Source organism: Anas acuta, chromosome 11 (assembly GCF_963932015.1).
Source record: "Anas acuta chromosome 11, bAnaAcu1.1, whole genome shotgun sequence".
Lineage (NCBI taxonomy): Eukaryota > Metazoa > Chordata > Aves > Anseriformes > Anatidae > Anas > Anas acuta.
Window position 1 is genome coordinate 13021742 of NC_088989.1, and position 13753 is coordinate 13035494.

Consider the following 13753-nt stretch of genomic DNA (forward strand, 5'->3'; position numbering starts at 1 on the left):
CGTAGGAAGGGAGCAGGATTAACCTCAGCTCCTGCCCCCCTGCCCCAGTGCCCCAGGCTGAGCTGAATCCTGCCTGGGCAGGCTCCTGCCAGCGCGGCCCCTTCCCCTCCCCAGCCCAATGAACCCAGGGGAAGCAGGGGAAGGTAAAAATCCCCCGTGCCCGGCCTCTCCCAGGTGCTGGAGTTGCCCCTGGACAGACAGACAGACAGACAGACCCCCCTGCTCCTGGCCTTGCTCACCGAGGAGATTTATTGAGTGAATCCGTGTGGTGGGGACAGGGAGGCACCGGGGCTGGGTGGCACGGCCCCAGCACCCCTGAAAGCCAAGAGGGGAGCAGGACGAGCTGTGGGCACGCAGCCCAGGGCTCACACGAGCCCAAGGAGCTGCGGGGACACGGGGCAGGAGGCACCCGGGGCTGTGCTGACACATGGGCAAGGGGGCACAACCCTCAGCGTGGTGCCTGGAAGTGCCCAAAACCAGCTTTGGAGGGCACAGCCAGGGCACGTGGCACCATCAGGCCAGCCCTTTGCACCCCCACCGTAAAGGGACACTTGAGAGGGGTGGCACGATGCCCGCAGGCTCCCCGGCATCTTCTGCTCCCCCCCCCCCCCAGTGCCGTCCCTGTCCCCTCCTAAAGGCTCAGCCCTCGGCGGGCAGCGGGGGCACGGAGGCCAGGGCGGGCAGGAGGTGGGCGTAGATGTCGATGCCCCGCAGGAAGACGTCCTCGTTGAGGAACTCGTTGTGGTCGTGCAGCAGCACCGGGGTGCGGTTCATCGGCGAGAAGCCGATGGCCGGGTGTCCTGCCTGGGGACGGGAGAGCGGGGTGAGAAGGGGGCTGGAACAAGCAGCAGGGACACAGGGGACAGGCTGGTGTCAGCACTCACTGCTCGGATGTAGCGGCTGTCCGTGGCGGCGGGGAAGATCTCAAGCTTCAGCTGCAGCTTCCTATAAAGCGAGGTGTGGTGTCAGCGTGGCATGGGGACAGCTGGGTCCCCAGAAAACAAGCCAGAAAGGTCCCCAAGCCATGCGGGACACTCGGTCCTCTCCTCTCCAGGGGAAATGGGGCACGGCGAGGTGCTGGCGTAGCAAAGGGGGCTCTCTCCCAACCCTGCCACGACACCCAAACCCTGGGGACCAGAGGATATCCCCCGGGTGCCCGCTGTCTCTCTCCAGGGACACTACTCACATGTCCCTGCAGACCCCGCTGAAGGCTTTCCACCACGGGTCAGACTCCTCGGTGGAGGTGATGTGCTGGTCCATGCATTTCTGAGCGATGGGGGGAGAAGGAGGTGAGCACCCTGCGAGGGGCACAGGGTGCTGAGCCCTTTATCCCCGAGCCCTCACCTGGTGAAACTCGTAAGTGACACCGTCCCCAGCTGCCTGGCACCAGCCGGCCACCTGCTTCTCAAAGGCCTGCAGAAGATAGCAAAAGAGGGGCGTGAGCAGGGGCACCCCCAGCCCCAAATCCCCCCGGCGGGGCCAGCATGGTGCCCACCTTGAGGTCCACGGTGGGTGGGATGCGGATGTCGAAGCCGGCAGCCATCTCGGAGGGCACCACGTTGAAGGAGACGCCCCCCTCCAGCATGGTCAGGTTGAGCGAGGTGACGTCCCCCAGGGTCAGCCTCGTGTCATTTTTGAGCCTCGGGGACACAGGGGGGAGAAGAGTCCCCCTCTGTCCCCGCCACCACCCCCACGCGGGTAAACTGAGGCAAAGGGGGGGCACGGTGCTGGACCCCAGCCTCACTTCAGGTCCCCGAGAGGCCAAGAGAGGGCAAGGACCCCTCCAAGGACCGAAGCAAAGCTGATGCCACCCCGTGGCCGTGCCCTACCTCTGCTTCTCGCTCTCCCTGAAGGCCAGGAAGGAGGAGATCACTTTGTGCTGGGGAGGCAAACATTTGGGTTAAGCCCCCCTGGAACCAGCCAGGCGGGGGATACCATGCCCCAGACATCCCCCCAGCCCAGGGGGCCAGCCCCAAAAGCAGCTCCCAAACACAGGCCAGGTGCCCATCCCAAAAGGTGCTCCCACCCCCGGGGTCCCCCCTCGCTCACCATCTTCTCGGCCGCTGTGTTGCTGATGAAGCGGGACCCGTGCCCGGGGCTGCCCACGCACTTCACCTTGATCCCTGCCGCCACGGGGGACGAGGGAGAGGCGCTGAGCAGGAGCCCAGGGTGTACCCGGCACCCCGATGCCGAAACAGCCGGCAGAGCAAGGGAGGGGGCGGTGGGCAGGTGGGTACTCACACCAGGGGCTCTTTTCTCCGTAGAAGACGCTGAAGGTGTCGGAGGGGCTGGCCAAGCCTGGGGTGGGCACAGAGAGGTGTCACAGAGAGGCTGGCACTGCGGGGGGCACTGCCTGGGGTGGCCCAGGGGGACCCCAGAGGCTTGGGGAGGGGGTGATGCCAACGTGCAGGGGGTGCCAGGTGAGAAAAGATCCCCTCGGGGGTCCAACCCTGCCACCGCTCACCCTCATCCAGGGCAAAGCCCACGTTGAGCGCTCTGAACTCCGGGCGCTGCACGAACATCTCCATGCCCTTGTGTCCGCCCACCTCCTCGTCTGCAGAGAGAAATTTGCTGGGGAGAAAGGCGTCCCCCAGCCCAGCACCCCCGCGCCCTCCTTCCCCACCGGCTGCGCTCAGAGCTGGCCACCCCCATCAGCCCTGAGCTAGGAGGATCCCAAATCCCAGCAGGTAGGCGCACATCTCCCAGGTGAGGAGCTACAAAAAGCGTCCCCCGGCTGCCAGCCCACCCTGTCCCCTCTGCAGGGCACTCCCTGGGGACTTACCAGGCACGAAGGTCAGGTGGATGGTGCGGGCAAAGCTCTTCCCCTCCGCCTTCAGCCTTCGGATGGCCTCGAGGTACCTGTGGGGAGGGGGTGCTGGAAGGGCGCTTGGGTGCAAGGAGAGGGGCTGGGTGCAAGGAGAGGGGCTGGCGTCCCCTGGGCCACCCCAACCGGGTGGCACCCTCATGCTGCTCCGTCTCAGCACCACGGGGAGGCAGAATCCCCCCCCCGACCCTGCTCCGAGGCGCATCCACCCCGTGCCCAGCCAGCACCGAGCCCCCCCCTCACTGGATGGAGATGCACTTCATGTCCTGGGCACCCCGGGCGTAGATGTTGCCTTGCGAATCCTTAACAGCCTCGAAGGGCGGGTAGGTCCAGTGCTCCTGTGGGGAACAAGGGCCGTGAGCTCCCGCTGCGCCCCGTCCCCGCCGTGCCCAGCCCGCCCCGTGGCCGTACCTCGAAAACCGGCACGACATCGGTGTGGGAGTTGAGCAGGATAGAGCGCAGGCGGGGGTTTGTGCCCAGCCAGGTGAGGACCAGCACCACGCGGCCCTGGCACACCTGGAAGCAAAGGCAGGATGTCACCAGGGTGGGGACAAGGGGACCCGGTGGGTTGGGGCACGCTTGGCCCCTCACCAGAGCCCCTTGGCCGTGGCCACGAGCAGCCACAAGCTCCTGGCTGTAATTCAGGTGGAGTTGAGGGGAAACTGCCAGCCCCTCGGTGTCCCCTGTGCCAGCCAGGCGTGAGGGACATCGTCAGCCAAAATCACCCTGCCCGGTCCCCGGCTAATCATAGCGCAGCCAGTCCTAAAGGTCAGCGGGGACCGGCCGAAATCCGGGCTGCGAGAGGAGCTTAAGGAAGCACCGGGGTCAGCGGAGGATTAGGAGCAGCAGGGAAGTCACCTCCTGCCCCTCTCCTGGGTGGTGGGGAGGGGACAGCCCCACGGCCGGGCTGGGATGGGGACAGGCACAGCGGCAGCAGGGCCGGTGTTGCCTCGCTCACCTCCACTTTCTGGCTGGCCAAGCCCAGGTCGGTGCCGACGCGCTCCAAAAACTGGATGGCTGCATCTGGGGACGACAAAAAGATGAAGGGAGAGAGTTCGGGAAGGCAAAGTGCAGCAGGGGAGCCCGCCGTGTCCTGAGAAAAACATCTCCATGCGCTTCTGTGGGAGGACGGAGACTGACGGGAGAGAGAGGTACATAGGGGTAACACAAATGTTTGTCCCGGAGCCAGGGCAGCACGGAAAGGGGAGGCTGGGCCGTGGGTCTGCCGTGCCACAGGAGGACGAAAATCCCTGCAACAGCCCCAAAACAGAGGCACCAGCAGAGATAAGGCACAGCCGCGTTCCCCTACACCTGGATCACGACAACCCTGGCCCAAGGAACCAGGCAGGAGGGTCCAAAGACCACACCAAAGGCTGGTGGAAGGGACGGGGCCGTGCCGCCAGCCCTGCCGCCTCCATCGCCCCCCAGTCCCCCCCCGTCCCCTCCTCACCATAATCGGGCTTGGGGTGGACGGTGTCAATCCGCAGGTACTGGCGGAAAAGCGTCACCGAGGGGTCCTCCGAGCCCCCCGCGCTCTTCCCTGGCTTCCCGGGTGCCATTCCCGGGCTGCAGATCTCCGGGGGGGGAAAGAGCAGGGGGTGGTTAATCACCCACCACCCCCTCCAAAGTCCACCCTCATTAAAAGCTTGGGGCAAAGTTCGCCCCGGCGTGCACGGGACGGGGAGGGAAAAAGGGGCTGGGGGTGCGGGGGGCCGAGGGCGTGCGGGTTTCTGCGGGGGGCTAGGGGGGGGGAGCAGGGGCACAGGGGGTGCCTGGGGCGCACGGGGGAGCACAGGGGGACACCGGGGGTGCGCGGGGCAGGGGGGCTACGAGGCAGGGTTATGCTCAAAGGGGGGCGAGGCTACGGTGGCGAGGGGCGCACGGGGACAGGGAGCGGGTGGAGAGGGGGGGGGGGACCCCGGTAGCACGGCGGGGAGCGGGGGCACCGCGCACGGGGTGGCGAGGTCGGGGGGGTCCCACGATGGGGATGAGGACAGAGGGGCTCGGGCTGCAGGAAACCGGCCCCGGGTCCCCCCCCCTCCCCGGTGCACCGGGCCCTACCTCCGCGCTGCCGCCGCCGCCGCTGGGCTTCCGCCTGGTCCCGCTCCGCCCCCCCCCCCGGGCCGGCCCCGCTCCGCCTCCCCCCCCCCCCCCTTTTACCCGGGCCAGGAGCCCGGTGCCCGCCGTTCATTCCAAAGAATGGCTCGGGGAGGCTTGGGGAGCCCGGAGGAGATCGGTTTATTGGCCTCACGCGTTGCCCCCCCACCCCAAAATGTGCTGGGCCCCCCTCCAGGGGATGTTCTCACCGCCCAAAAGGCAACGGCTGCGTCCGGTGCCATCCCCATCACCCCAAAGCTCGGTGCTCAGAGCCGTGGTGCTGGAGGGGGACACCGGGGGGACATGCCCAGGTCAGGGGCACCCCCCTGGGAATGCCCCGTGGCTGCGAAACGTCTCTCAAAATTTGGCAAAGCGATGTGGGACCTCCGGATCCTGGGGCAGGTGCTGCTGCAGGGTGGGTGCTGTTTGGAGAAGCCCCCCCCCAGCTCCTTGCTGCCCCTCAGGGCCGGACACGCTGCCACCGAACATGGCACGGGGGCGAACGGCCCGGCTGTGTGACAAAGCAGGGTGCCAGCACCCCGCCGTCCTCCGCTGCGTGGGGACGGAGCCCGAGCTCACTGCAGCTGGCCGAGGAAGCCCAGCAGCGCCCGGTGGAAGTCCCCCGGCTTGTCCAGGTAGCAGGCATGGCCAGCGCCGGGCAGCACGGCCACGCGGTGCCTGGGGAGGTGCCGGAGGCTCTGCAGGGCCTGGGGGCCCAGGTGGGTGTCACGGTCACCGTACAGGATCAGGGTGGGCGTCTGAAGAAGAGGGGAGAGATTTGGGATGTCGGGGAGGGAGATGCCAACCCCTACCCATCGCCTCAGCCCTCTGGGGCCAGCCCAGCGCCCCCCGAGCTGGGGGCACAGCTCCCATCCTCCATCCTCAGCATCCTCCATCCTCCACCACCTCACCTGGACCCGCTGGTACTGCCCCACGGCGTAGTCCCGGGTGCCCACGGGCGCGATGGGCACGAAGCCCCCCAGGCGGTCCCCGTGCAGCAGGAGGAAGGGCAGGGCGAAGCGGCCGCTCATGGACGGGCTGACCAGGACGGGCCTCTCCAAGCCCAGCTCCTCCAGGATGCGCTCCAGGAAGGCCACCCGGCCCTGCTGCGTGGCCACCGTCCCCGTGGGGGGCGAGTCCCCATAGCCTGGCGTGGGCGCAGGGTGCAAGGTGGGCAAAAACAGGCACTGGTGTGAGCCCCAGGAGCTTCCAGCAGGGTCACACAGGGTCTGGGTGGCCGGGTGGGTGACACCCCATGGGGACAGCCCATCCCTAGAGCTCCCTAAGGATCTCCAGAGCCTGCTCACAGCCGTGATGAGCGCAGCCCCACGGTCCTACCGGGCAGATCTATGGCGACCGCGCGGTGCCCTTCTCCGGCGAGCAGCGCCAGCGTCCCCAAAGCTTCCCAGGTGGCGGAGCTGAAGGCTTGGCCGTGCAGCAGCAGGACATCCAGCCTGGGGCAGGGCACAGAGGCATCCAAGGGGCTCAGCACCGCGCCGTGCCCGCAGCACCGGGTGGCCACCAGCACCCCCCGGGGGCACGGGGCACCCACCTGCCGGGGCCGGGGGCGCGCAGCCCGGTTGCCTCCCGGTAGGCGACGGCGGGGCCGGTGCCAGCAGCCGTCCCCCTCCGCACCGTGCTGCTGTTGGCCGGGGGGGCGCGGTGCAAAGCCGGGGGGGGGCGGCGGAGGGCGGCGGGCAGCAGCAGCAGGGCGAGGGCGCAGGCGAGCAGCGCCCCGAGGGCCAGCAGCGCCGGGCGGCTGCGGCTCATGGCAGCGCTGGGGGGCTGCGGGGAGAGCCCCCCCCCCCGGGGCCCCCGATCCTCCGCTTCCTCGGTGCTGCCGGCCCCAGGCTCCGCCTGGAGGGGCGGCGGAGCGCGGCCAAGCCCGGCCCCTCGCACCCCCGGTCCCCCCCCGGTGTCCCCCGGTGTCCCCCGGTCCCCTCCGGTGCCAAGCCGTGCGCTGCCCCCGCGCGGCTCGGAGGGAGCGGATGCGCTGGGCTGTGCTGGGCCGGGTTTGGCACGGCTCGGCACGGCTCGGCTCGGTTTCGCCTCCCCCCTTTTTTGGCCCCGCCCGGCCCCGCCGCTCTCCGCCTCCGCCACCCTTTGCCCCCGGGGCCCGTCGAGGCGGAGCGGGGCACGGAAGGAGGTGAGGGAGCGCGGGGACGCACCCCAAATCACACAGCCCAAATCCCCCGGACCCCCTCGGGATGGGCACCCCGCAGCTGAGCGAGGGCACCGTGGAGGTGTCGGGGCAGAGCCTCTTCTACCGGCAGGCACAACCGGGTGGCCGTGCCCCTCGGCTCAACGTGCTGCTGCTGCACGGCATCCGCTTCTCCTCCGACACCTGGCTGCAGCTGCAGACCCTGGCCGTGCTGGCTGATGCCGGCCACCGAGCCGTGGCCATCGACCTGCCCGGTAAGGCACGGGCAGCGCCGAGCACCGGCAGGTGGAAGCCACTCGTGCCACCCCCGGTGCCCGGTGGCACGGTCCCGAGCCACCGGTGCCGCCCGTCGTCCCGTGGGTGACGTGTGGCACGGGCCTTGGGGTGACGTCCCCTTTTTGTCCCACCCCACAGGGCTGGGGCGCTCCAAGGACGCCGTGGCCCCTGCGCCCGTGGGGCAGCCGGCGCCGGGGGGGTTCCTGAAGGCCGTGGTGGAGGCGCTGGGGCTCGGTCCGGCCGTGGTGGTCAGCCCCTCGCTCAGCGGCATGTACTCCTTGCCTTTCCTCCTCCAGCACGGGCACCTGCTGAAAGCCTACGTGCCCGTGGCACCCATCTGCACCGACAAATTCCCGGCGGAGCAGTACGCACAGGTCAAAGTAAGGGTGATGGGGGGCACGAGGAGGGGGGTGGGAGCATCTCCCGTCTCCATCCTGCGCCAGGAGCATCTCCGTCCCCGTCCCCATCTCCTGGGGGACGGAGATTGGAGGTGTTTCTGCCACCCACACGATGCTTCGGTGGGCAGGGAGGAGGGCGAGCATCCCCCTGCCTCCCCCTCAGCCTGTCCCCCCCTTCTGCAGACGCCCACGCTGATCGTCTATGGGGACCAGGACGCGGAGCTGGGCCAGGCCAGCCTGAACAACCTGCGGCACCTCCCCGAGCACCAGGTGCTGGTGCTGCAGGGCGCAGGGCACGCCTGCTACCTGGACAAACCCGAGGAGTGGCACCGCGGGCTCCTGGCCTTCCTACAGCAGCTGCAGTGAGCGGGACGGGGCGCGGGGGCCAGCGGGGGAGCCTGGCACCACTCCCCGCACCGGGACCAAATAAAGCCACCAGCTTTTTTGCCGCCCTCCTGCTTCCTTCTCCCCGGTTCCCCCCCTGGCTTTCCGCTCTCCTCCGTGGCCACCGTGTCGTGCCCACCCCTCCGGCCGCGCACCCACCCCCAGGTTTAATCCGAAAGGGCTTAAAAGGTGACTGCCAGCCCTGGCTGTCCCCTGCCCACGGTGGCAGCAGCAGCGTGCTCAAGCGCCCCAGGGGATTTATTGCCGGGAACAGATGGAGGGGCGGGGAGGCCAGACAGACGCCTGGCCGGACAGACGGGGGGACAAACCGTGCCCACCACCTGCCTGTCCCCCCTGGGAGCTGCCGAGCCGGCCACTCGGGGTGCAGATGGGGCCAGCAGTGGGGTGCCACCCCCCCCTTTTTGCTCCCCATACCCCCCCCTCCAAGCCTGCCTGGGCTTTAGCTGCTTAGCCAGGGCCCAGGAGGATTTAGTGGGGCCGCGGGGGCGAGGGGGTGGCAGCGTTGGGGACACCTGCTCGGGGGGCAGCAGCCTCCTAGCATCCCGCTGCCCTCAGTGGGGCCGGCACGGTGCATGGGGGGGGGTCCCCAGCACCCAGCCGGGCTGTGGGGTGCTGCCAGCAGCACCCTTGGGTGCCAGGCTGCCATCCCCAGCCCTGCCCGCCTGGTGCCCTTGAGCCCTTGAGCCCTGCCAGCTGATCGGCTTCCAGGAAACAAAATGCAATTACAAAGAGGGGCGATGTGCGAGCCAAAGGGGGGGGGTTGGTGGTGGGGGGGGGGGGACAGGAATGTCCCCAGCGGTGGCAGATGGCCTTACCCAGGGTGCATTGTTCCTTTCAGTGTCTCTTATCCGCTGTAATAGGATCCCGGAGGGAGGGAGGGATGTGGGAGAGGGGAAGAGCGAGGGGGGCCCCAGCGGGCCGGGGTGGGGGCCGGGGCTGCCAGCCTGGCCCCAGCAGCCCGTCAAGCGGCTCATTGTCCCTGCCCCGGGTGGCACTCGGCGACACCGGCAGCGATGTGGCACTGAGCGGGGCCGGCGGTGGCACCGGGAGCACGGAGAGGTACCGGGGGGGGGCGGCACCCCGGGGGGGGGACACACACAGACACACACGTCTCCTTCTGGGAAATTGGGGAATTGGGGGGGGGGGTCCTGCCCTGTGTCCCCTGCCACCCCACAACCTCCTCCTGTCCCCCTCGGGACTGCTCAGCCCCCGGGGACGCGCCCATCGCCACCCAGCCCCCGGCCCTGCCGCTCCCTCCCTCCCCTTGAAGGGCGTGGGGGGGACGGGGGGGGGGGTGACACACACGGACACTCCCCCCCCCACCTCCCCGCTCCCCCCCTTTTTGTCCCCTCTTTTGTCCCCTTTTTTCTCCCCGCTGCCGCTCACCCGGGGGCGCAGAGATGCCCCCCTCCTCCCCCACCTCCCCAAATCCCGTGTCCCCGATGGGGAGCCCTGGCAGCCCAAAAAATAGCCGTGCCCCCCCCACCCCCCCACCCCTCCACCACCCCCCCGGACCGGCCCCGACACGGGCGCTTTGTTCCCCAGCCCCGCTTGGCATCGCCGCCGGGGCCGCCCACCCGCGGCCGGACACGCGGCGATTGTCCCTCTGTCCTGCTGTCCCTCTGTCCTGCTGTCCCCTCCCCTGCTGGCACCGCGGGGACGAGCGAGCCGCCCCCGGCCCGGGGGGCTGCAGGGCTTTTGGGGGGTCCCCGGGGGCGCGGTGGCCTCGGTTTTCCCCTGGGCAGGGTGGGCGAGCAAAGCGGGACCCCCTCCCTGCAGGCAGCCGGCCCCTGCCTCAGTTTCTCCTCTTTTTTGGGGTGTGGGGGGAGCAGAATCAGGGTCTTTCCCCGCTCCCTTAAGGAGAACCCCCCCCGTGTCCTCCCCAGGCCATGGCATCGCCGAGCGGCGCGGAGGGTGGCCCCGAGGAGCCGGAGCTCAGCATCACCCTGACCCTGCGCATGCTCATGCACGGCAAGGTAACTGCTGGAAATTGGGGGGTGGGGGCCGTGCTGGAGCGCCCACCCCCTGGGGATGAGCATCTCTGGGAGGTTTCCTCACCCCCATCCTAAACCCGGGCTCTCCTCGCCCCCGCCAGCTCTGCCCCGGTGTCACCGGCTGCGTGTCCCCGGGGCCGGGCTGGGGCGCTGCCCACTAACGGGGCTGCCCTGGGCTCTGCTCCCGCAGGAGATCGGCAGCATCATCGGCAAGGTAAGAGCTGGGGGGCCCCGGGCTCTGCTGGCCCTGGGGGCTCCTGGCCCTGACCACCGGCCCCGTTCCTCTCCCCGCAGAAAGGAGAGACGGTTAAGAGGATACGAGAGCAGGTAAGGGCGTACGGGGCGGCTACGGGTTGCTCCGTCCCGGTGCCTCCCAGCACTCTGGCACCCCAATTTTCCCCCCCTGGGACGCACGGGGTGGTGGGATGGGGAGAACCCCGGGGGCACGGGGAAAGGAAAAGTCCTGACGGGGCGTGCCACCGTCCCCAGAGCAGCGCACGCATCACCATCTCGGAGGGCTCCTGCCCCGAGCGCATCACCACCATCACCGGCTCCACCGACGCTGTCTTCCGAGCCGTCTCCATGATCGCCTTCAAGCTGGAGGAGGTGGGCAGCCCCCCCCGCCCCTCCTTCCCCAGCAAGGTGCCCCCCATCCCCTCCATGCCTGGGGGTGCAACGCCACATGAGCGTGTGTCCCCCCTTGTCCCCCCTGTCCCCTCCGCAGGACCTGGGAGCAGGGAGCGCCGAGGGGGCCGCGGCGGGCAGGGCGCCGGTGACGCTGCGCCTCGTCATCCCCGCCAGCCAGTGCGGCTCGCTCATCGGCAAGGCCGGAGCCAAGATCAGAGAGATCCGGGAGGTGAGGACGGGGATGCCGGGCCCGGTGAGGGGGGAGGCCAAGATTTGGGGGGGAGGAGGCCCCATCGCTCGCCCCACGGCTCGGGTGCCACCGCGCTCCCCGAGAAGCGATGCAGGAGGCAGAGCATCACCCCACAGATCCCACAAAAGTCCTGGGAGGGGCTGGGGGGAGAGCGAGAGGCATCGCAGCCCCTCCCCTGCCCCCCTCCAGCAGCCCCCTTTGCCTCCCCCAGAGCACGGGGGCTCAGGTGCAGGTGGCTGGCGACCTCCTGCCCAACTCCACCGAGCGCGCCGTCACCGTCTCGGGGGTGCCGGACACCATCATCCAGTGCGTCAGGCAGATCTGCGCCGTCATCCTGGAGGTAGCCGCCCAGCCCCGGGCACGGCAGCCCCTTGGGAACACCCCTGCCCAGCCCGCCGGTGCTGTGGGAAGCAGCAGGTGCTGGAATGGGGAGGGGGAACCCAACCCCATGTCATCCCCTCCACCTCTTTCCCCCCCTTTCCAGTCGCCTCCGAAGGGGGCCACCATCCCCTACCACCCTGGGCTCTCCCTGGGCACCATCCTGCTCTCTGCCAACCAGGTAAGGGGGCTCGGGGCCGGTAAGGGGGGGCTCTGGTGGGCTCAGGGTTTGGGGGCGGGGGTCTCCTTGCTGTCCTCTGTCCCCCCGTGGCCCCCAGCTGACGCCCATCGTCCCCCCCCCCAGGGTTTCTCCATGCAGGGGCAGTACGGTGGGGTCTCTCCAGCAGAGGTGAGTCCTGTCCCTGTCCCCTGTGCTGGGGCACTGCTGGGACCCCCGGGGGATGTCCCCGTGGGCACGAGGTGTGTGCCAGAGCCCAGCCTGGGGGATCAGGGGGCTCTGCCATCACCCCTAACGCCTCCGTCTCCTCCTAACGCCCGGGCAGGTCACGAAGCTGCAGCAGCTGTCGGGGCACACGGTGCCCTTCACGCCCCTGGGCCACCCACCCTCCATGGTGCCAGGTGAGCTCCCCATTAGGGCTGGGCACCGGGGGGCCCTGGCAAGGCCAAGGGGGTCCCCATCCCTCGTGCCCTCCCCAGTCGCATCTCCTTGGGATGCCCTCCCCACCCCAAGACCCTTTTTTTTGGGGTCTCCTAACACCTCCACCTCTCCCTCCAGGCCTGGATTCCAGCTCGCAGAGCAGCTCCCAGGAGTTCCTGGTACCCAACGATGTACGTGTGGGTCCTGCGGGGGGGAACCAGTGGCTTGCAGCCCCCCTGGGGGCTCCCTGCTCCTCACCAAATCCCAATTTTCCCCCCCGGGATGCCCGGCCCCGCTCATCCTGGTTGTGTGTGTGTCCCCCCAAAGCTGATCGGCTGCATCATCGGCCGGCACGGCAGCAAGATCAGCGAGATCCGGCAGATGTCGGGCGCCCACATCAAGATCGGGAACCAGACCGAGGGCTCCAGTGAGCGGCACGTCACCATCACCGGGTCCCCCGTCAGCATCACCCTGGCTCAGTACCTCATCACCGCCTGGTAAGCTCCCCAAAAAACACCGGGGAAAGGGGGGGGATGCTGGCTGCAAGAGTGGCACCGCCCAGCACCGCAGCTTTTGGGGACCCCCTCCACGTGCAGGTGGGTACCTTGAGGTCCTCAGACAATAGGGCAGGGCCCTGGACCCCGCAGGGTCTCAGCCCCCCAGCGGGGTGCCCAGGATGCGCCGCAGGCACCCGTGCCACAAGGGATGGGGGGCGTGGGGTCTACGTGCCCTACAGCGGGCAGGTGACCCCCGTAATTTATCCCCGTGCCCCTCACCACCCTACCCATCCCATTTGCCCCCCTCCCAGCTTAGAGACGGCCAAATCTACCTCCCAGGTGCCACCCGGCCCTGGCTCCGTGGACCTCGGCGTGGGTTTCTCCCAGCCGCTCGCCCCGGGCTCCGGCGCAGCCCTGCCTGCCGTGGCTGCCCCCCCGCCGGCCCTACTGGGCTCCCCCTACGCCCTGTCCCTCTCCAACTTCATCGGCCTGAAGCCGGTCTCCTTCCTGGCACTGTCCCCGTCCTCCGTGGCGGGTGCCAACGGCGGCACCGCCACCTACACGACCAAGATCTCGGCGGCCAACGGCACCAAGAAAGCTGACCGGCAGAAGTTCTCCCCTTATTGAGCCCCTCCGCGGGTGGATCAAGGTGGGTGGGGGGGGTCCTGGGGTCACCCCGTGCCGAGGACACCCCCCCCTGTCCCCCACCCTGTCCCCCAGCCCCTGCCAGGCACCCACCCCAGCGCCCCGTGCCCAGGGGATGGTGCTCCCGGGGTCGATGCCTGCTGGAGCAAAGGGTTGCTCTGATGCGCGTCCTGGCAGCACTGTGCCCCCTTTTTCCCCCTCCCCAAAAGCTTTCCTACATGTCCCCTGGTATTACTGGGGGGCTGTCCCCATCAGGGGGGCCGCCCTCCCAGTGCCAGGTGTCTCTCGTCCCGTGTCCCTCGCCCTCCTGCCCACGATGCTGCCCCTCTCCTGCCGTCCCCGGCCCCGTGGGCTGCACCCGAAGGCCAGATCCCGCTGATGAGGGGCTGCCTGGGCCCTCGGGGGTCCCCCATCCCCCGGCTGTGGTGGGGGGGCCTTCCCCTGGCTGCCCCGTGGCTGTCGCCTCCCTCCCATCCAGCAACCCCCCCCCGAGAGCCTGCTGGCTTGGAAATGCTGTATATATAAGTCTATATTTTTCCTCCTTTGTAACTTATCAATGGTTTAATAAAAAGATAAAATTTACGGGTGAAAAAAATAAAAATA

At 68.9% G+C, this 13753-nt stretch overlaps 4 protein-coding genes across 4 annotated transcripts; 2 read left to right on the forward strand and 2 right to left on the reverse strand.

Moving 5' to 3' along the window:
* Positions 1 to 223: 223 nt before the first annotated feature.
* ACY1 (aminoacylase 1) lies at positions 224 to 4984 on the reverse strand. Its single transcript, XM_068694851.1, has 15 exons — positions 4886 to 4984; positions 4275 to 4398; positions 3783 to 3847; positions 3236 to 3340; positions 3068 to 3162; positions 2783 to 2859; positions 2465 to 2554; positions 2242 to 2298; positions 2050 to 2123; positions 1830 to 1879; positions 1496 to 1640; positions 1345 to 1413; positions 1187 to 1266; positions 885 to 945; positions 224 to 804 (listed from the first exon to the last, which is right to left on the reverse strand). The coding sequence occupies exons 2-15, from the start codon at positions 4381 to 4383 to the stop codon at positions 640 to 642; spliced, it is 1242 nt and encodes a 413-aa protein (XP_068550952.1). The 5' UTR covers positions 4384 to 4398; positions 4886 to 4984; the 3' UTR covers positions 224 to 639.
* A 54-nt stretch (positions 4985 to 5038) lies between these two features.
* ABHD14A (abhydrolase domain containing 14A) lies at positions 5039 to 6861 on the reverse strand. The gene is made up of 4 exons (XM_068694852.1): positions 6474 to 6861; positions 6260 to 6375; positions 5833 to 6068; positions 5039 to 5679 (listed from the first exon to the last, which is right to left on the reverse strand). Exons 1-4 carry the CDS (start codon positions 6689 to 6691, stop codon positions 5497 to 5499), a joined length of 753 nt encoding a protein of 250 aa, XP_068550953.1. The 5' UTR covers positions 6692 to 6861; the 3' UTR covers positions 5039 to 5496.
* A 101-nt stretch (positions 6862 to 6962) lies between these two features.
* On the forward strand, positions 6963 to 8208 carry LOC137862619 (putative protein-lysine deacylase ABHD14B). Its single transcript, XM_068694854.1, has 3 exons — positions 6963 to 7336; positions 7497 to 7738; positions 7940 to 8208. The coding sequence occupies exons 1-3, from the start codon at positions 7129 to 7131 to the stop codon at positions 8120 to 8122; spliced, it is 633 nt and encodes a 210-aa protein (XP_068550955.1). The 5' UTR covers positions 6963 to 7128; the 3' UTR covers positions 8123 to 8208.
* A 724-nt stretch (positions 8209 to 8932) lies between these two features.
* On the forward strand, positions 8933 to 13732 carry PCBP4 (poly(rC) binding protein 4). Its single transcript, XM_068694848.1, has 13 exons — positions 8933 to 9220; positions 10048 to 10137; positions 10346 to 10369; positions 10450 to 10482; positions 10645 to 10761; positions 10880 to 11011; positions 11244 to 11372; positions 11517 to 11591; positions 11715 to 11759; positions 11914 to 11989; positions 12147 to 12199; positions 12336 to 12505; positions 12817 to 13732. The coding sequence occupies exons 1-13, from the start codon at positions 8948 to 8950 to the stop codon at positions 13130 to 13132; spliced, it is 1533 nt and encodes a 510-aa protein (XP_068550949.1). The 5' UTR covers positions 8933 to 8947; the 3' UTR covers positions 13133 to 13732.
* Positions 13733 to 13753: the final 21 nt, after the last annotated feature.

Excerpts from the sequence above, each read along its gene's own strand:
- LOC137862619 (XM_068694854.1), top strand. The coding sequence starts at position 7,129 with ATGGGCACCCCGCAGCTGAGCGAGGGCACCGTGGAGGTGTCGGGGCAG. Across the intron at positions 7,337-7,496 it reads CGTGGCCATCGACCTGCCCG|GGCTGGGGCGCTCCAAGGAC; the intron begins GTAAGGCACGGG and ends CCCACCCCACAG. Across the intron at positions 7,739-7,939 it reads AGCAGTACGCACAGGTCAAA|ACGCCCACGCTGATCGTCTA; the intron begins GTAAGGGTGATG and ends CCCCTTCTGCAG.
- ACY1 (XM_068694851.1), bottom strand. The coding sequence starts at position 4,383 with ATGGCACCCGGGAAGCCAGGGAAGAGCGCGGGGGGCTCGGAGGACCCC. Across the intron at positions 2,860-3,067 it reads ATGAAGTGCATCTCCATCCA|GTACCTCGAGGCCATCCGAA; the intron begins GTGAGGGGGGGG and ends CCCTCCCCACAG. Across the intron at positions 1,267-1,344 it reads TCACTTACGAGTTTCACCAG|AAATGCATGGACCAGCACAT; the intron begins GTGAGGGCTCGG and ends CCCATCGCTCAG.
- ABHD14A (XM_068694852.1), bottom strand. The coding sequence starts at position 6,691 with ATGAGCCGCAGCCGCCCGGCGCTGCTGGCCCTCGGGGCGCTGCTCGCC. Across the intron at positions 6,376-6,473 it reads CGCGCCCCCGGCCCCGGCAG|GCTGGATGTCCTGCTGCTGC; the intron begins GTGGGTGCCCCG and ends GCCCTGCCCCAG. Across the intron at positions 5,680-5,832 it reads GGCAGTACCAGCGGGTCCAG|ACGCCCACCCTGATCCTGTA; the intron begins GTGAGGTGGTGG and ends CCTCTTCTTCAG.
- PCBP4 (XM_068694848.1), top strand. The coding sequence starts at position 8,948 with ATGTCCCCAGCGGTGGCAGATGGCCTTACCCAGGGTGCATTGTTCCTT. Across the intron at positions 11,012-11,243 it reads AGATCAGAGAGATCCGGGAG|AGCACGGGGGCTCAGGTGCA; the intron begins GTGAGGACGGGG and ends TGCCTCCCCCAG. Across the intron at positions 11,990-12,146 it reads CCCACCCTCCATGGTGCCAG|GCCTGGATTCCAGCTCGCAG; the intron begins GTGAGCTCCCCA and ends CTCTCCCTCCAG.